This window comes from Molothrus ater, chromosome 1, assembly GCF_012460135.2.
Source record: "Molothrus ater isolate BHLD 08-10-18 breed brown headed cowbird chromosome 1, BPBGC_Mater_1.1, whole genome shotgun sequence".
Lineage (NCBI taxonomy): Eukaryota > Metazoa > Chordata > Aves > Passeriformes > Icteridae > Molothrus > Molothrus ater.
In genome coordinates this window covers 128,011,626-128,032,781 of record NC_050478.2, presented here as the reverse complement: position 1 = coordinate 128,032,781, position 21,156 = coordinate 128,011,626, and the positions used below count along the sequence as shown (strand labels likewise).

Below are 21,156 nucleotides of genomic sequence, written 5' to 3'. Positions count from 1 at the left end.
GATTCAGTTGTTCCTTTTTCTTTAAAAACAAAGTCGATGAATTACAATATAAAAACAGTGTTCCACCCACAATTATTTCTGTTCCTCTTCTTGCCTTCATAGTCTTCTTTCCTCTTTTAGTATGTTTTCTTCACCTCCAACAGATCATTCTTTCTCATCCATAAAAGCATACAATGCTTCTCTTTCTGCTGAGAACAAGAGAACTATAGGTGCAGTTGAAATGAAGCATTTTTATTCATTTGTTGGTGTAATATAAATTTTAATGTCTATTAATATCATGTTACTGGGTTTTGTCTCTAAATGATTCTCTAGGACTTGTCAGAAACACATTCAGCACTAAGAACAAGTGTGAGAAATCTGGATTTGGCTTTTGACTCAGTCATCCCTGTCCTTCTCTCAGCTCACAGCAGAACTCAACTTCCTTTTTAAACATCCTTCACTGGTGGAGGAGCTGTTTGATTTACTGTAAAAAAATCCTCCAATTGGATCAAATCTGGTTTGTAAAATTAATGAAAGGCTGACCTGATTGTCTTGTGAAGGTAATTCAGAGAGACATGCTAGTGCTCCTGACCCTCCTGTCAAACAAGGACATTTCCTTTCAGCAGCTATGTTTATGGACCTCTCCTTATCAGCATCCCATACCCCAAACCTGGCTGGCTTCTAAAGCCAAGCCAAGCCAAGCTAAAGGCTTCTTTTCCTCTGTGCTGGTTTCATTGCAGCATTTCATGTGAGCAGCTGGGTGTGCAAAGGGTGCTGGGTTACAACTGCTGTCACCGTGATCTCTGCTCTGTCAATATTATCACATTGACTCGCTGCCTTCATCCCAGTTTAAATAGTCCAGAGATGCAGTTAAAAAATAAGTGGATAATCAAAGCTTTTCCTCTAATTCTGTTTTACCTCGCAAAAGTGGAGAGTAAGGATCAAAGGATCACTCTCTGCTGCTGATAAAATAAAGCCTGGAAACAGGGATGTTTCTGTCGGCTTTAGGGGCACGGGTTTCCAGCCGTGAGCACGCTTCACGGGTGCTGCTGTGCATGGCAGTACCTTCCTTCCTCCGCCTTTCTCGGCTGAAACCTCGTACCTGCCCTGCCCTCCAGTGGCCCAGTGCAGCCACAGGGCCCAGGACTGCTGCTGCTCTGCAGAGATCCCCCCGTGATGCTTCAGCTGAAGAGAGAAGTGCTGCAGGCGTGGGTGTTTGCACCACAGCCGTGGGTTTCACAGGTGGTGAGCTCAGTGCCAGCAATAAGCACAGACCGTCCATATGAGGCTTTCTCTGGCAAATGATGGTGATGAAAGCACTATTGTGCAATCAGGGATCTGATCTTCCAAATTGCTTTTCTGCTCCTGCCTCTGGAATCCACATCACCAGGGAGAATGGAATACTAAAGATCCCAAATTTCTGTCTGGGTAGGGAGAGAGATGAAAATATGGTTAACAGAATATTTTCCTTACTTTAACAAAGTGTTTGAATCTTCAAGCTTTGTAGCTGCAGCTCTCTCCATAGAGAGAAGCAGGCATGACTTCCCCAGGCATTTTCCAGGAGAAGGCTGTGAGAAAATCAGAAAAAAGAATGATAATGATAAACAAGTCTTATCTCCACTTGCTGCACCTGTTGTTGTGCACATGTGAAATGTGTTATGGAGATTTGTTTACCAAAGGGTGATTTCTTAATTGGACACAGTTTGGATTGATTGACCAACTAGGTAAAAGCTGTATTGGACCGTCTGTAGGGGGATGAGTTTCTTAATTAGTAGAATAGAATAGAGTAGAGTAGAGTAGAGTAGAGTAGAATAGAATAGAATAGAATAGAATAGAATAATTGATCAGCTTTCTGGATTCATGGAGTCAATGCTAATTATTACCTGGCTGAGGACCTGTGACTTTTCCATACAATAAAAGAGATGGAAACCAGTAGCATTCCAAGAAGTGCTAAGCAACAAAAGGATGTTCAGTGTTTTAGCCTTGACAAAACAGTTCCTTGGCTCTTCTGCACAGACACTGCTCCAGAGAAAAAGGGGTTTAATGCAGCAGTATCCCCTCTCAAAGCAATCAGAGTGATCAACAGACTGAAGGAAGAGTCAAAGCAAGGAAACCTTTTTCTCAGTAGGTGGTGGAGAAACCTGAGGATTATGGCTAAATGAGACAGGATTCAAACATCTGGAAAGCAATTATTGTCTTGCTTTCCCATGAAAGGCTCAGGACAACTGTGTGGGCTGCAGAAGTCATCTCTAAACCACCTTTCCAACCTGGTGTGTGGCATCTGTTGTCTTAGCATGACATTTACAGAACAGACAAAGCAGCAACTTGAGAATGTAATGAGCAAGTGATAGCTCAAGGATGTATTGTAGAATGAATTCAGAAGTCTTGTCAGGGTCTAGAGACTGAGATACAACTGAGAGACCAGTCAGTGCTTCTTCCAGTGCTCCAGTTCAGGACCTGTGCTGAAATAACTGTAATCCCATTGAATCCCAAACTATACACCCACTAAAAAAATCCCATGCTTCTGTTTTTGGCTCTGCTATCACTCCTTACTGGTGTTTCAGAATGGAGACCTGGGCAGCCCCAAAATTACATCCCTATGAAGATCCCACCATCATAGCCTAGCCCATGTAAGGGGAAAAAGAACAAGTATGACAGAGATTTACAATCTGACAGTTTCAACATTATTAGGAGTGCCTGAACAGCACAGTTGAAATTCTTTTGATGTCACACAGCTCCTCAAGGGCTATTGCTTGGAACCTTGTGGCTTGAGGCAGGATTCAGGTACTAGGGCCAGCACATGTCATGGCAAAACAAATATTCATAAATATAACAGATTTGACAGGCTCAATAGCTTATTGTACCCAAGGATGAAAAAATACAGCAGATGATTTGGTGTAAATCTCAGTTCACAATATGCAGGTAATTTCTTTCATCTGCACAATAGTTAAGACTCACTGGAATTCAAAAGTAGGTATTTCTTAAACAAAAAATAGTATAGCCCTATAGGAAGAATAGTACATGATACAGAGCAGTAAGTACAAACATAGGGAATTATACATTTTTCCATAGACAATACATGTTCATAGTTTGGAGATTACTCTTATCAAATTTCTGCTCTTCTTCCAATGTAGCAAAAGATTAATTAGGAAGAATGGATTCGTGGTTGACCTGCACTGTTGATGAGTGAAAACATAAGAAAAGACAGGCATCCTTCATACAGGAAAGTTCCAGTTCTGAGAGGTAAAGATGGGCTGAGTGGAAGGCAGCTGCAGAGTAGAAGTCTGCACCATAGCCACACAGACTTTGGAGATAATCAATGGATACAAACCAGTATTGCAAGAAAACTGCCCCCCTCATCCCAAAGAACAGCTCCAGACCAATTTATCTAACCTATGTAAGATCTTGATGCAGAGACAAAAAAAAGTTGCAGAAGTATCTCTTTCTCTGTTGATTGTAAATGGAGACTGGACAACAAACTGAGATGCAGAGCATGACAGTGCAGAAGTCTGTACTGAGCAGTGAACTCTGTTTCCTTGTAATAGTGCTGGATTGTTGGTTGGTTCTGATGTTCTGCCACCCCAAAGATAAACCTGAGAAATGCTGCTAGACCTTCTCGACCATACCCATGACTATCCTCCATCATCCTACAAGGAAAACCCTCTTTTTCTGTTTAGAGACACAAGAACTACTGACCTAATAGGAGTTTATTTTTTATAAAAGCTCATACATCACTGTATGCCTATGAATATAGCAGAAACTGCAAGTCTGCTTTCCACTGTCAAAAATAATATTAATTATCATATGTTTAATGTGTACTTAATGCGTTTGATGTGTCTTAAAATAAGCAGCACTTTCTGTGCCTGTTTGGCCTGTGGGTGCACAGTACAGGTTACGTTGTTTCTACACATAGGACAGCCAACTCACTGTACAGGTGATTTTGTGTTGGCCTCATTTCTCTCTGCGGTGTTTTTGGCTGGGGTAGAGTTAATTTTCTTCACAGTGGCTTGTGTGGGGTTATGTTTTGGATTTGTGCTGGAAGCAGAATTGGTAATTCAAGGATATTTTCATTATCAATGAGCAATGCTCACACAGCATCAAGGCCTTTTCTGTTTCTCACCCACCCCATCAGCAGGAGGGCTGGGCATGCACAAGGAGATGGGATGGGACACAGCCAGGAGAGCTGACCTCAACTGACCCCAGGAATACTCCAGACCATATGCTCATGCTCAGCATGTAAAACTGGGGAGGAAGCAGGGGGAACATTCAGAGTGCTTTCCTGGGGATGCCTGAGCTCCTGCCTGACAATGGGGAGTGAAATTCTTGTTTTGCTTTGCTTGTAGGCGTGGCTTTTGCTTTACCAGTTAAACTGTCTTTATCCCAACCTAAGAGTTTTCTAACTTTTACCCTTCTGATCCTCTTCCCCACCTAACTGGGGAGGGAGGAAATCAAGCAAATGTCTGTGTGGTACTTTGCTGCCAGCTGGGATTAAACCATGACACTCTCAAATTTTTCCCAGTGGCGGCTGCTTAAAATGGACAGCTATTGCATATGAAAGTGCAACTTTAAACAACATTCCAGTTCTCCAAATCAAAATTTGTCTAGACATGGTAGCAGAATAGTGCTTCTGAAAGTACTACAACCTCTGAAAATGGGAATTAGATAAATTGAGGAAAAGAGATACTTTTTTTAAATTAGGAATCCTATCCTACCAAAAAAAAAAGTATTAGTTACACTGGGAAAAACCTAATTTTCAGTTAAAAGGTTTTTTTGATACTAACGCATCATGGTTTTGCTCTGGTGATCTCAGTTCATAAGCCTTCAGGGGATAAGTGTGTCTCTCCATAAAGCCAGAACACGAACTATTACTGTAGGTGAGTTCACAAGTATGGTTGGTATAGGTTTGCCATTTTCTCTTGTTTCTCAACAAGGGAAATACCTGAACCCACCAATAAAAGCTTGGTGGTGCAGTTGGCAGGGGCAAAATATATAAAGTTCTTTAAAAATAGTGACATGGAGATGGGGCAGCAGCTCCAAAATAGTGAGTGTTCTGAATCAGCATTTTTCTGTACTGACCCCTTCCAGATAGAGAAAATTAAAAAAATAAAATTCAGCATCTGCTCTCAGAATTCTCTGCATTGCCAAGCACAACAGAGATCTTCCTAACATATAAAATTAATGGATTAGGGTTCATGTCTTGGGACCCAACGGAGCAGGAGTTTAAAAACCATTCTTAAACACCAGTGTTCATTGCTTTTACTTTATTGGATAGCTGATACCTTCTAAAGATAAACATTAAGAAATACCACCCCAAAACTTACAAGATTTTAAGAATGCACAGCACTGTTGCCACATTATAATTGTAAGGTTTTTAAATTATTACTCCATTTTCTAAAAAGAATTTTCCAATTCTTAAAGCAAAAGTATTTTCAAAGATAAATTTCAATGACAATTTTATGTAGGAAATCAAGTATAATGCTTGTTGGTTACTATTGTTTCATGTTGGCTCTTGAGAAGTTGATTGTGGATTGATTGCTGGACCCAGAAGGAACTGCTGATGGGGGCAGCAAGGTCATTTTCATTTGCTTTTATCTACAGAGAAGAAAAAGACAATACAATATCATCTTTCAAAAGAAAATCTCTTCTTTGCAATTTGTCACTCAGAGGTAATAATGGAGAAGGAGTGCTAGGAGCTAGAAAGAATGATTATTGCTCCCTCACTCTACTGAAGCTTTAGCCTTTAGTCCTCTCTATTAGAAAAGCTTTTCCCCTAGGACAGAGAAAAACAAATAGGATACTGCATTCTGTTGCTGCTACTGCTGCCCTGGATGAGGTTCACTGTAAGGTAGCTTAAAAGAATGATATCATGAAATGTGGAAAAAACCCTCCTACCATAGCAGGTCTGTTTCTGTCCCATATTAATTAGCACTAAGAGCAGACTCATTTTATCTGAGGTACAAACTGGGGCTTTCTGTTCACCTCTTGGGAAATCATTTCTCAAACTAGCTGATCTCATTGTTGATACACATATGCACCCAAAACTTCAGCTTGGATTTTGGCATGTTTCCTGCCACTCACTGTTCCCCCTGCCCATACTAATCAACTCCCCTGCTGTAGCTGACAACATTTCAGCTGCAGCTGGCACAGAGCAGCAGCATGGCTCGACTGTGCTTGCTGAAGGACTTGCCTGGTTTTCACCTTTTCCTGAAGCATTTCCTCTGCTTGTTGAACAGTTGGAGAGTGTGGTGCTGTCACTAGTCCTTGTTCCCAGTGCCTCACCCCACTCATATGCTGCACTGCCCAGGTCTTTGTTTGGTTCTTCTAAGAGACACTTCAACTCACCAAGGCAACAGAAAACTAACCCAGGAAACAAAGCTAATCGATTTCTGCTCACAGAAAGATCTGCCAAGCACCAGGGCATATACAAGGACTGTCAATAACCAAGTTACACACTGTGAACACTGCAGAGGAGGGAAAGGGAGATGCTGGGTGTTGCTCCTGTTAGCAGTGATGAGCTCACACTCATTCAAACACTGCTGGCACTGCCTGCAGCACCTTTATTTGTGGAATCACAGAATGGTGTAGGTTGGAAGGAAGCTTAAAGATCATCTAGTTCCAGCCCCTCTGCCATGGGCAGGGATGTTTTCCATTAAACCAGGTTGCTCAGATCCCCATCCAGCTTGGCCTTGAACACTTCCACAGATGGGGCATCCACAAATTTTCTGGATAACCAGTTCCAGTTCCTTACCAACTTCCCAGTAAAGATTTTTTTCTAATATCTAATCTAAACCTACTCTCTCTTTCAGTGCAATGCCATTCTACCTTGTCCAACTACTCCATGTCCTTGTAAAAAAAATCCCACTCCAGCTCTCTTATAGGCTTCCTTTAGGTACTGAAAGGCTGCTCTAAGGTCTCCCTGGAGCCTTCTCTTTCTGTGAAGACAGCTTTTGGTTTTGCAAAACAAATCTGTCAGCTTAACCCAAACAGCACATTTGTTGGGGGGTTATTGTCTGTAACACAGGACAATAACAAATTTAATTTTTCACATCAAGCTGTTTGTAAATTTGCAAGTCAAACAGTCATGCTTCATTTTGTACTCTTGTTGCTAACCAAACCTAGGTTTTGTATGGGCCTTCATACCCATGTCTCAGTCTAACAGCTAAACTTCATCAGTTTCTTTCAGCTGAACTTTTTAAATAAGGTTCCAATCAAAATGAGGTTTTCCATGCCTGGGATGCCAGACCTTCTTGTTGAATTTACAGATACCAAGACAACTCAGCTTCTGAGAGGGCTTATTTCAGACAAGCCTTTCACCAGATAAACAGCCTGCTACCCTTTTGTTTTCTTGAAGTTTCAGAGAAGCAATAAGTAGTCTTTACTAAGAAAAAGAGATGGTTACCTGCAACAGCCAAAACTGGGGGATGAGCCTGTTGTTTTCGTGTGACAGGTGTTCCTGAGACTGTGCCTGTATATGGTGCCCTCTTGACAGGAACAGGCTGACATACCTGCAAAAAAATACTTTAAATCTTTCACTATTTTGTCTTCTCTTGCAATTGCTAATTGGACAAAATTGAAATAGAAGTCCTATGATAATCTCTTTCTATGAAATGCATCCCAATACTTTCATCTAACTTCTCTCTGGAAAAGATCTCTTGCACTGGGATCAAACTGTTCAGTTCTCAGCTTTCATCAGGAGATGATGACTAAATCTGCTCAACACTGTAGCAATCCAATTCTAAATCCATTTTTTAAGAAACATGTGCCACCTCATTTTATGGATTCTTCTATTTGTTAGAGTATTCACATTTTCCAGTGATGTTTTTAATACATCAAGTAAGAGAGGTAAATAAATATCTATGAAACAAAGCAAATTCTGCCTTGTGTAGGTATCTATCACTCACTATTCCAGTTGCTGGCTGCAGGAGGCTGAGCTGGTTGAAAAATCACTTCTGGAGACATGCTGCAATTGATATTTGGGTTAAGGGAAAATTCTCTCTAGCTTTGATGGGAAATTGTAACCACTACATTCATGGAAGTCCTTCAGAATTGTGTAATTATCAAATTTCTTATAAATTTCAGTTTAGTTTACTTTTGATACTGTATTGTATGTATGAACATGCATACTCATGCTGTGAAATTGTGTTCTTTGGAGGAAAGCATCCTGCAGCCACTTTCACATGCCCTTCTCAGTCCATCAAGACAACAGAAAAAGGAAATATACAAAATTATTTTGGAGGCATTTCACTGGGCCTTATTTCACATGGATTCAGCTTTTAGATCCTGCAATGAATCCCACTGATTCGGGTGGTGATTTTAAAATGTACTTGTTCAGTGTGCTTTACTATTCACAGTACATTAAGGATGCAAAAGTTTCATGGATGCTTGCACAGTAAATAGGCACTGAAAATCCAATCTTTATGTATTTGAAACATTTCTCTTTAAAAAATAGAAGAAAACAAAAGCCTAAATAGAGCTACTTGCTTGGCCCAGCAGTGCCCTTTGCAGATGTTCTGTTTTAACACATTCTTGCTGGAACACAGCAAAATGTTCAGTGGTCTGCAGGGTTAATATCAAAATATCTGATCCATGAAAGAATTAGAAAATTTTTTATTTCTTCTGTGGTGCAATATTTCTTCCTCCATATGAAATTTGGGCTCTCTGATTTTCAGTGAAATCAGTGATGAAATGTAGCAGATTACCCAGAAGCAAAGCTTTGTCCATTTTGATTGCAAGTAGGACATGTTTATTTTTAAAAGTACTGAGGCTTAGTTCACAAGCTGGACAGACTAATGTAAGAGCAGGAACTAGTCTACAATATTTTTCTGTAATATAAAGACCAATAAAATTTGAGTCCTTCGTTTCCTTTCCTCCCACCTTGGCATATTTTGATTAGTAAGGAAAATTACCATTGAATCCCCAAACTTCTTTTCTCAAGAGCTAGTTATCCTCATGTTGTACAAGGCATTTCAGAGATTTATTAGTTTAATTAACCTGTTCCCGCTGTCTGACTCGTTTGTAGACATATGGAGGGAATGGTGGACGGGAGACATATTTGCCTTCTCCTGCTGTGACATTGAAAACTCCACCTTCATAAACCACTTTGCCTCTTGAAACTGTCACAACTGGAACTCCATGGCAGACCATCCCTTCAAATATATTGAAGTTATTTGCCTGGTGATGTGTCTTTGCAGATATTGTCCTGTGTTTGCAAAACAACACACAAAAATTACTATGATTCGTGCATTTGACTTCATTATAAAACGTTGATAAATTGATATAGGAAGAAAATTTAGCAGCATTATTTAACTACAGCCCTGTACAGTACATCAGAGAGCAGCTGTAAAAATAGGATAGCACAATAACATTTCATTGAACAGTAATTGCATTTCAAAAGAATGAAGAGGGAGTCAAAAGGACAGAACTCAGCAGCCTTTAAATGCAAAATTTTCCACTTCAAAAGAGATTAGTGGAAAAAAACCCAGGTTGTAATATTTTCTTTGGATAACATGATTTTATTTTGCCTTGTCAAGCAAATATCTATGCACAATTCGATCAGAAAAAGCTCTGACCTTTTAGCTGGAATGACTTGCAATTTCAAGTTTGAAAAGCATGGCTACAATGTTTCAGAGATTGAGTCTCACAAATAACACAAAGACCATTTCATTGGAAAGTCAGTAGATGGTAATGATTTTTGGTAATGCTTGGTGTGAGCTCAATTGATTCAATGACTGACAGCCCAAATATCTTAAGGCTGCTAAATAATAAAGACATCACACTTCTATATACCTTTCCTCCAAGGGTATTAAGTAAATTAGAACTTCAGAATTCAACAGTATTCATTTGAATGATTGTATTGTTGGGTTTTGTATATATAAACTTCATTCTATATGATTTCCGTTTTTCTAGACCATTTTTTCAATCCCAGCCGGCTACTTTAAAGGCAGAGCCAATGCTAGAGCTGACATTACCGTCTGGAAGTTCCAGGCTGTGTACACCTCCTTTATTGTCCATTTTCCCTCCTAAGCTACTTACTATATACTGTAACAACAGACTTTGAGTTTCAGTTAACTATTTTATTAACTTCCTGTATCCAAGCTACAGATTATATATATATTATTTGAGATTTTATATTTTTATTATCATTTATAGTCTCTGAAAAGAAAGAGGCTTCATGCTTTTGGCTACTAATCGGGCTTTTTCCAGGATGGGTGCTCATGCAGTCAAAAATCTATCATGCATATATTATAATGCATATACGTGCATACATATTGTTCCAGAGACTACATCTTTCTGCAAAGGAATTATCAAAGTCAAAAGAAATATGAAATATTAATAGATTAAAATATTGATCCATTTGGAGAAGAATTTTTTTAAACTTTAATCAATATCCTTACCAAAATGAGAAACACAAAAATCTGTATCTTACTTGAAGTATAGCATTTTCAAAAAGAATCATACTAAATATTAAAAATTATTACATATAAAGAGGAAAAAAGAATTCATGGAGGGACATTTAGTGTTCTTTCATATCATTCTGTTGAACTAAGAGTAATTGGTTCTGCTAAGGGCTACATTTAAATCTTGGTGGTAACTGACATTTCAAAGGCTATATATATGCATATGTAAATACTGTCTATGACCAGTCTACCCATAGAAGTAAAAACTTTGCCTTATACAACACACCTTGAACAGAAAACTTATGCATGCCTGCTCACCAATATCAGCATCACCTTGTAGGTTCACGTTGGGAAAAATCAAACCTCTCTTGTTTTCACTGGTCCTATCGAATGCTGTCAAACGAATTTATGCATGGTTGTTATAATCGCCCTAATAGGAGTTTCTGAACATATTCCTCAGGCTTATTGCATTACCCTTGTGGGTGCAATTTCTAGAACAGTAAGTAAGAACAACTGTAATATTATAATCTTCAGCATTCTCTGCCTATATATCCTATCTACTTGCACAATAGCACCAGGACATGAAAATAAAAATGAAGAGGGTAATTTGAGGAAATGCAGAAAAATAAGCAAGATTCTTCATCAACATGTGAGCTGTTTAAATGTGCAAGAACAGGATCACTAGTGGTAAGCATGTCTCAGAGGTAAGTACGTCCTTCATTTAAAGATACAAAATGAATGGAAGTTGGCACATTTTAAAGTAATATCCATTTGTACAGGTAAATTTTGCAATAGGACAAAACACATTTCCAGAGCTAGCCTCAGCAACAAACCTCAATAGAATTCATTTACAGCTTTTCTGTTGAAACAAGCTGTTGATCACGCTGCCCTTTCTGAAGGTGAAGTGCATTTTCCCTGATGGAAATCACCAAAATTTGCCTGTGATTTAACCCTCTGACATTATCAATGTCAGTAAAAGCTTCAGGTAGCAAGCAAGCAACCAACCAAATAGAACTAGACGGTATGTTTGGGTCTGAAGCTCACAATTCAGCAACCTGATGCAACAGACTGTTTACAGCTGTGTCACCCATTTCAGTAGCAGGCAGCTTAGCAAAGTTCTGATGTTTATTCTCAGCTAACGGCAAAAACAGTTGTAACCCACTAATACTCCAAGAAACCAAGGCTACCACCATGGCAGAGTACAACTTAACAGCTGTCTCCAGGATCCCAAGTGATAAAGCGTTGCTCAGCAGGAAAACAGATTCCTTTCAAAACTTTGTATTGGATTTTTAAAAGAAGACTTGTAAAATTAGCTAATTCTGGTTATAAATTGCAGTGGCTCTCTTTTCAAACAACCCTTTCTCAAATGCAGGCTGAGATCAGAGCAATTACTTCAACATTTAAAAGAACATTCTCCTCTACAAAGAGGATACTCTAAAGACATCAGGTCCTATACTGCTCTTACTCACATCAGTGTTTCCATGCAGTTCACTTCAGCTGCTTTTGATACACCTGGCTTGCAAAGCAATTTGAAGTTATTAATATATACATTGCCATTCCTCTAGTACCAAAGAGGAAGACACGCTTCTGAAATTGTCTTTTTTTCACCATCATACATCTGTCCAACTAATTTAGAGTCAAAGCGTAATTTAGTCTAAGAACAGCTGACAGATTTGCTCTGTGTGAAGATGCAGTGACAAGCAGTACTGTATTTATTTATGCTCTACATGAGAAAGGACTTACAGCCACTCCTAGAGTATTGCAACTAAATAAGACAGAGACTGCAGCTTGAAACTTGAAAAAGAGCAGCAGCTTAGACTAATGCAGCAACACATAGGGTGAAATTCAAGATTATACAGGTAGTCAGCTCAAGTTATGACCTAAAACTTTGTTAAGGAGTTAGAGGGACCAGTTCTCATCTCAAAAACATGCCTATGCTTCAGTCAGAGGTGGAAACAGTAGACATTGAGTTACAGCTGGGCAGGAGGGGGCATGGATGAAGGGAAACCATTGGATATATTAGAGTGATCTTACACCTTTCCTAACGCATAGGACATGAAGGTTCATCAGCTCTAGAACCTAAACTTTGACAGTCATAAGGACTGTCCTTTTAGTTTTCAAGGTCACATAAGCAAGCAAATGAAGAATTTAATTACAGTCAATAGAAATGGCTACATGCCTCACTCAGATTTCTTTAAAAAGTTCAGCGACAGGAATATGAAGGAATGCTGTAGATGACAGCCCTTAGGCAACAATAGCTGTTCAACATTTCAGTAAAGGGAGGACACCTATTTTATAATCAATTAATTACCTAATTTAAAATGTAATAAAAAAGCCTGTAATTGAAAATAGTTGCTTTGTTGACAGCTGCCAAAGAAAACCAGTTTATGTAGGAGTGAGTATTTGAGCTGTAAGTAAATTCTCTCAATGCTTATTGTGCAGTATCTCTGAGCTGTTCAGAGCTGGGGGTAGGTGAGAAATGACACTTGGCTGAGGACACTATCAGCCTTTGTGAATTGCCTCTTCAGATGCCTTTGAACTCTACATATTGTTAACCTGCTTTTCTAAAATCTAGAAAAAAATAAATCTTTCACCTTTCTGTGTTTTCTGAGTCACCACTCATTTATAATGATAATTAAGAGTTTTATTAAAAAGAAAAGCAAAGAACAGGGGAAAAAAAAGTAGAGGAAATATAAGAAAGTCTTCAAATCTGAGTGTAAAAATATAGCTATAAGCCTATAATGTGGATTAAAATCCTTACAGTCTACTTTATATTAAGGAGGTGCAATAACTGCATATGCAAAAATATGCAGGCAACTATTTGTAAAGTTCCTAGCCTCTTAAAAATTATCTTCAATAAACATTGAAGATAATTTGAGTAGTCATATGAATTGAGAAGATTTGTAGATAAAAAGAGGGAGAAAGAGAATGTTTGGGAGCTTCAGATCAAATTGACTTATCTGAAGAAATGGGATATTTATTTCATGCAATCATATCTCCTAAAATTCATCATTTTAAGGGGATTAGACAATGACAACAGAATAATTTTTTTATTATGGTAAGTGGCTCATTTGTAAACAATATTATCCAGTCTGGTCCTACCAATTGTTCCAAGCTGATACAGAATGGAAGTGAACATTTGTGAAAAACTGTGGGCAGAAGAGAAGCAGTAATGAAAAAATAGCTTGCATAAAATAGCTTGCAGAAAAGCATACAAAAAAAGAAGAACACAGCATACAAAAAAAAGAAGAACACAAATTAGTCTATTCAATGACTAGAGAAGATCTTGAAGTGCTTACAAGGGAAAAAGTCAGAATTATGTAAAGGGAAAATAAAGAATTATTTAATTTTTTGGGTAACATTTCTGAGATTCGCTTCTCTGAAGAGACCAAGTGACATTTTGGAGATGGCAAGTTACTAGGGAAACAAGCATCAAGCACTGTCAGAGAGGCTCATCTTGTTACAGGCCACAGAACCAGTGTCACTGAGGTTGGAAAACATCTCTGGATATCATCTATTTCAAGCCCTCTGTTCTGATCAGGGTCAGTCAAAGTAGGCTTCTCAGGGCCATGTTAAATTGGGTTTTGAGTGCCTCCAAGGAGGGACATCCACAATCTCCATGGGCAACCTGTGCCAGTGTTTGATCACCATCACAGAAAAACAATATTATTTATCATGTTGAAATGGAACTTCCTATATTTTAACTTGTGCCTATTGTTTTCTTCTCCCCTTTTACTTAATTTGAGATAAGATGTCTTTGGCAGGTTTCTGGTGAATTAGTGTACATTCATGCATGCACACTGCTTTCACTTGTGCAGAACATGGGGCTATTGAAAATGCCAGAACATACTTGTCCTATGCATAGATATTTGTACACCACATTATTTCATTTTGTCTCATTGTGATTAGATGCAGTCATCCATATATTCAGTATTCAAAATTATGCTCATTCATCAAAAGAGTAAGATAGTTACAGCATTATTTATTCTAAACTTCTGCTAACATCCTGGTTTCTTCCTCTCTTATGTTACTAAAAATTACAGGCAGTTACTTGGCAGGGTGCTTAAACATTGTGAAGTCCCCACTTAAGCCTCTGAGGCTGAAGACTTGACTACAAATGAGACAGACATAGGCTACAGATTTTGGTTCTAACAAATGCAAAAGATTTAGCCATGAACATATCTGCATGGAAGCAAAGGCATATGCCAGGAGACAGGAGAACTCTGACATTTTGCTGATTCACCTCCAGTCACTGTTTCCCTTAAAATGCAAAAATACTAGAAACAAACTAGAAACAAAAATCTTCCTCTGTCATGTCAGGCAGGTAGATTACAGAGTGACCTGTCCCTTTCCTCCCTCCCACCGCCACTAAAGTTTTCCCATATCTCCTGCTGGTCAGGGCCCCCACTCTGGCACTGGGGCTGCAGCCACCCCTGCCCTGCTCAGGGCTTGAGCCCAGCTGCCCCAGCACATGTGGGGCACACACTGCCAAAGAGGGCCACTCCAGCAAAGCCCAAAGAGGATGGTGCTACCTGCACACCCTGCTCTGCCTTTGCAATCAGAAGTATCTAATTTCTCAGCTATATTTAATGAGGGAAAAACACTGGGGAGTGTGGCTTCCCAATTTGCATGTTGTTATAATGAATTGGCTGGACTTAGAAAGTTAAACTCTATTTGAGACAGGTTTTTTATCCTTATGGGTGTTTGATCTTGCCTTTGGGACCTGATCCAGAGTTTACTTGCAAGGCTCCGACAGGCTACAGTGAATTAATTGAGCCCTAATATCTGCTGGGAGCTGGATGTCTCTTTACAAGATCTTTAGGACCTTCTGCCCCTACTTTACAAGGGATGCTCAGCTCTTCCCTGCCAGAATCGGGCACTGCAGTGTTTAGATTCCTTGCTGAGCATTTCTGGAACAAACCTTAAAGATTTTATACTCTTGCTTGCTTTCAAATAGCTAAAGGCATCAGCTATAGAGGACACTGACTTGCTGACAGGTGAAATTCCCTTTCCCTTACTTACCCTGCTTTCTCCTCCTAAAAAAGTCATTACAGTTGCTTTTGTCTCACAGACTTGGGGCTTTTATAATATTTGTGTGCAGCCACAAAAGAAGTCAGTGAATGGTCTTGATCAAAGCACAGATTAAAATAAGATGGTACAGTCAGTACACATTTGCTGCCTACATGCATTTTCCCAAGGAGTTTTCACAGAACAATCCTGTATGCACAGACTGTACTTGGGATGCTGAGGGTGTTGAGGTCTGCAATATGATATTTGGTAGCACATGGCTTGCAATAAACCAACAGATCCCTTTTGTATTTTTGTGGCCTTTAATGAATGGAATAAGTATAAGGAAGCTAACGAAAACACCTACTTTGGGGCAGGACTCACAACCCATCTTTTGTAATGCAGTTTCTAACCAATTTGTACATTTAATGTTTTTTCCCAATAATGCTTGCTGTCATGCAGACCTGCTAAAACGAATATTCAGATGCTTTTAAACACAGTAGCAAATGTTATACTTGTTGATATAGTATTTTCTGCAGAAATTACCAGAAAATGCTACAGGAATAGGCCAGTCAATGAAGCTGACACTTGAAAGCCTCAGCTAGAGCAGCAGTGCTGGAAGCAGAATGTTAAATTGCAATTGCTCCCAGTTTGCAGAGCCGTCACATTGAATTCACTGGGGTTTCGTAACCTAGAAAGGGAAAATCCTGAGAGCTCAGCACCCAACATTATTGGGCAATGATGTGGGTGGGGAAATGCCGCTGATTTTATGGGGATACAAGTTTTTGTATGAAAGAGCTGCACTACCTTTCTAAATGACTCTAGAATCTTCTGTATAGACTTCCTCTGACAGACAGTGATAAGATTGATTCCTCACAGCAATACTTCAGCAACTGTCTAACTCATTAGGCTGGCTTCAATCAGAATTTTAAGACTACAGCAAAATAATCTCAAACCAGAACGGGAAAATTGCAAGACTCATGGTTGCAAATAAGAAAAAAAGTCATGCACAAAAGAGGAAGAACTTAGCAAGAAAGAGGAACAAGCCTATTGTGAAACTGAAAATCACTCCCCAGAATCAACAAAGCACAGGAGGCTGTGCCTTGTGTAACATCTTAAATGGCTGAAATCCATTAGCTAGATCCCTTTTTTCTGCTGGGCTGTTTATGCCCTCTTCAGGATTTGTAGTGAAATTAATAGACAAGTTCCAGTGAGATTTATTTATACTGTCTCATATAGTTCACAAAATTGTACCTGCAGAGAGACTGTTCCCAGCAAACCCAAATGGATCAACAATGGAAACAGTACCAGATCCCGAAGAAAAATATTGGCTGAACCTTAAATAAGCTTGCTCAATAAGAAAACACGGTTTAAATGTTTAAAAAAATGCTTAATGAAAAACTACACCTTCACAGCTAAAGAGGGTGAAAAGGCAATTAGGGCACTCAGGAGAGAGTGAAGGGGAGCAGAAGAAATGTTTGAGGGGCAAAAAAATTAAATAATTACAGGGGCTGACAAAGCACCTTGAAAACATTGTCAGAACTCTGCTATCCATCTAGATTCATTTGTCCCCAGGCAGAGCAGAAGAAAGTTCAGAAAACAATCCTTCAGGGTTTTTTTAAATCAGAGTTCATAGCTCCACTCTCCTGAAATAGCTCAGTGCTGGTATCTCAAAATATGCCTGCTCAACATGCCAGAAGGAATAATGCACATGAAAATCTCCCTGACCCAGCACTGGGCAAGCCTCCATATTTATTTGGGTTGTTGACACTCCTGAAAATTCTTTTGCTGGTACTGTCAGTTTTTTTTGTGGGACTTTTGAATAGCAGCCTGTCACAGACATCTTTTATGAAAAATCCTTTCCTTAGGATTTTCCTCCTGAGAAGCTGAGAGGCCTCAGGAACAAAATGTAAACATTGATTATATGCTGCTGTGGAATGCAACAGGTGGATCTTCTATTGGCCCATGTTGGATGTTCCTAATTAATGGCCAATCACAGGCCAGCTGGCTCAGACAGAGAGCCCGAGCCACAAACCTTTGTTATCATTCCTTCTTATTCTATTCTTAGCCTAGCCTTCTGAGGAAATCCTTTCTTCTATTCTTTTAGTATAGTTTTTATGTAATATATATCATAAAATGATAAATCAGGCCTTCTGAAACATGGAGTCAAGTCCTTGTCTCTTCCCTCAGCCTGAGACCCCTGTGAACACTGTCACAAGCAACTTCCATATCCTCAAATGTTGTAGCTTAAAACACAGAAGACTTCACACTTTCACTTGTTTTTTGTACTCATTAATATACTGAAATGACTGAGAATTGCATATCAAAAATCAAAAACCCAGAAGATTGGTCAAAAGACCTCTGTGTAAGGTAAATCTAGGATTGGGCAGAGGGTGTGCAGCATGTTATCTATTTGGCTACCAAAATTAGACATGTCCAGTTATGCTTCAGAACTTTCCTACACCATGAACAAAGTATTTAACTTTTTCCTTCTCAAAAATCAAAGGCTGAAAGCACAGTTGTATGGTCACACTGCTCACTAGAGCTGAGCCCATGAAGAAAACCACCAGCCCAGAGCACTTCCTGACCTGTTGCTGCTCCTGCTGTGTGCACGGGTGATCAGAGGCAGGGCTTGGCTGTTAGAGGTCCTGCAGACTTGAGTTACCCTGCACAGCACTGGGACAGTGGAGATGCACTCACAGAGCTCGTAGGCAGCTCAGCTGAGACACAACTCCCCAGGAGATCTGGCTCTGACAGACAGCCCTCAGACCATTTCCAGGCAGCTGAAACAAGACCAGGATGGGCACAAGAGCCAGAGCAAGACTCAAGACAAAATTCCTGAAATATTTATAGAGTCCTGATCATGGAGTTGGCTGATGTGTGAATACACCTGAGGACAGGAATCAGCTGTAATGCACACTATGCTGTGTGAGTTCACTTCATGCCCTTTCCATGGTATACCATGGGATCAAATCATGCAGGGTGAGGCACCGGGACACTGTTTGTGCATCTGTTGGTACCACAAGCTCTATTCTAGCAGAATTACTGTGCACACAATCAGAAAACTCATTAAATAAAAGCATAATCATGAAAAGATTGAGCTTCAGAAGTTCAATCTACCTTTGAACATGCTTTAAGTGGCTCTAAGTTCAAAACACAAGTTTGTAATGGGTCATGCTGCAGCAGTCTCTTCTCCCTGCCCTTTGCAGTGGAGGAATTCAAACATACTCCAGCACTAAAAAGAGTTGCTCTAAAATCCCAAAGGAGTTATTTTTACTCTTAGGATACCAAGCTCTGGTTGCATAATGTGCAGACTTTTTAATTTTTGTACTTGGTCAGCAATCAGAGAGAATGCCTTTTAATCCATCTAGAGATCAAAGATCTCTCCTTACCTACACTATTGTTGGAGAAAAACCCTTTAATTAATTCACACAAGGTGCTATTTAAAACTACCATAACCTCAACTAAAGGCTAATTGTTGTACAAAGTCTTTGTGTTGCTTTTTTCCTACAAAAAGGCTGGAAGGGTTGGGGGAAGGGGAGGGAGGGGGGAGAACAACTTCCCATGCATACCTTGTAGCTTTAGGATCCCAAATTACAATGTCAGCATCAGAGCCCACAGCAATTCTGCCCTTCTTTGGGTAAAGGTTAAAGATTTTTGCTGCATTTGTGCTGGTAACAGCTACAAATCTGTTTTCATCCATTTTTCCACTGTGCTGCAAAACAGTACACAAAAGCAAACTCATTACTTTTTTAAACAGAGAATGAAAAAATGTTCTTCTTGTTGAAAAACTAGGGTGAGTGACATCCATCATTTTTTTAAAAGGTCATACTGAAGAATTTAGAAGTAAAAGTAACTGTCTCAGATGCCCATAATGCAATGTACTTTTACTAAATACAGTAACTTTATCTTTATCCCACAGCAAAGAGAAAAAAAAAGACAACTTTAAACCAAACACTCTGTGGATCCAGCCTCAAGTCCACTGAAATGAAATGTTTTAGGTGGCTTTAAAATCTGTAGTTCTGCTTAGCAATTTCCTCAGGAAATGTAGCATCTCTTGAGTATCTTGGTTCTGAAAATGGTGACACAGTATTAAGGGGAGCCTAGAAGGTGATAAGGCAAGGCAAGGTACAATGTGTAATACAGGAAAACTGATTTGCAAATTTCTTTAGCAATGACACAGAGTATAGCAGCGATCAGCAAATGCTGCAATCAAGTAGTATAAAAAACAGATTTCAGCAAAATAGCAAATAACAATGGATATACATTTGTCTTGAGACTGTCCACTGCTGTGTAACTAATTTAATCCAGCTGCCACGAACATTGTTTGTTTGGGAAGCCACCTACACTGGCAGTAATATTGTGCACAGGTCAGTCTGGGAATCAGACTATCACAAAAACGTGTTTATGGTGGTCTGCGAGCAGTCATCTGAGAAGAAAAGTATAATGAAAATGGTGAACACTGCTCTTCTAAGTAATAGTGTGTGGGAGGAAAGGGAAGCTGCTCAAACAAACTTACACAGCTGTGTAATATTTTACAAATGAGAAAAGGGAGGATATTATCAATTGAAGAACTTTTAAAAAATGAACTTGCCCAACAGGATGCACTGCACTGTTCAAAAGTAGCACTGATGAACACATCCATGTCTCAGTTTCATATGAGCCACAAGCTAGATTTCTGTCTACACCATAAGAAATCTCACTAGAGCTGTGCCACAGGGAAGTATAGGCACAAGTGTGAGTTTTGAATATACCAGCTGAAGCTGAATCCCAAATACAGATAAGCAAGAGATATCATGAACCACATTCTCACCAAGTGTGTGAGGTAGGTAATTATACTGTGACAAGTGAATATGCTTCACAGTGCATTGTCAAGGTGACTTCACTACTGCAAGAGAACTTCAATAGAACTGCAGCCTCCAGAACGTCACAGTTTTGCATTAGCCAGAGCAATCATAACACCTAGTATGCAGCAGATTCCTTGAGAGATTTCCTTACCTCCCCCCTCATCAGAAGCACTGACCATTCTTGTGTTGGTATGAGAATCTGAAGTCAGTGGGACTTGAAGCTGCTCATTTCATCTTATCACATTAGAGAAGCATTTCTTAAAACATAAATTAGAAGTTGATAGGCACACCACTGTGCAAACTCCTCCAATGGCTAAGTTGGAGAGAGATCAAAAAGGAAAAAAATACACAGCTGATAGAGTTGAAACTGTAGGTACCTCTTTTATTTTCATTTCACAAGTTGGAAAAAATGCTTCAAGAAAATATACTTGCAGTACCACTGAAACAATAGCAATCCCTTAATGCTAAACACTAGAAATTATTCTTTAGTGAAATACTTTAAACACTAAGAATCTTCTTCCCTCTTCCATAAGCATAAAGTGAGAGCTAATAAAGATTGTTACAATTTTCAATTGAACGAGTTATCTTACGATAAACACACTGGATAAAACTGAAGAGTTAGTACCTGCTGAGAGATCATGTTTTGTGGGAGAAATCAATTACTCTATGTTTGGACATTTTGATTTACTTACAACGCCTTTTTCCCATATGACTGACATCCTATCCTCCACACCATTCACTCCATTAGGGATTTTTGTGAAGTCATCTTTTCCCAGAGCTTTCTGGCATATGTCAAAGGTGCAATTGTCAGTCCCTGTCACAGATAGGTCACCACTGCAGAGAAACAAAGTTCATTATGAATCAGGGCATGTACCAGACAGTAGCACAGAGGAAAACCTGTTGAAGGGCTGGCTAGATAAAGACAT

The 21,156-nt window shown here is 39.3% G+C and overlaps 1 protein-coding gene across 1 annotated transcript in view; it reads right to left on the bottom strand.

Annotated features, from left to right (window-relative positions):
- Window positions 1-5,502: 5,502 nt before the first annotated feature.
- Window positions 5,503-21,156, bottom strand: part of DPYS (dihydropyrimidinase) — a 30,372-nt gene continuing 14,718 nt past the window's right edge. The window contains exons 6-10 of the mRNA XM_036406383.2: window positions 20,923-21,064; window positions 18,956-19,098; window positions 8,971-9,178; window positions 7,379-7,484; window positions 5,503-5,571 (exon numbers count right to left, since the gene is read on the bottom strand). Coding sequence (XP_036262276.1) covers window positions 5,558-5,571; window positions 7,379-7,484; window positions 8,971-9,178; window positions 18,956-19,098; window positions 20,923-21,064 — 613 coding nt within the window. The 3' untranslated portion in view covers window positions 5,503-5,557. The remainder of the gene's footprint in view (window positions 5,572-7,378; window positions 7,485-8,970; window positions 9,179-18,955; window positions 19,099-20,922; window positions 21,065-21,156) is intronic.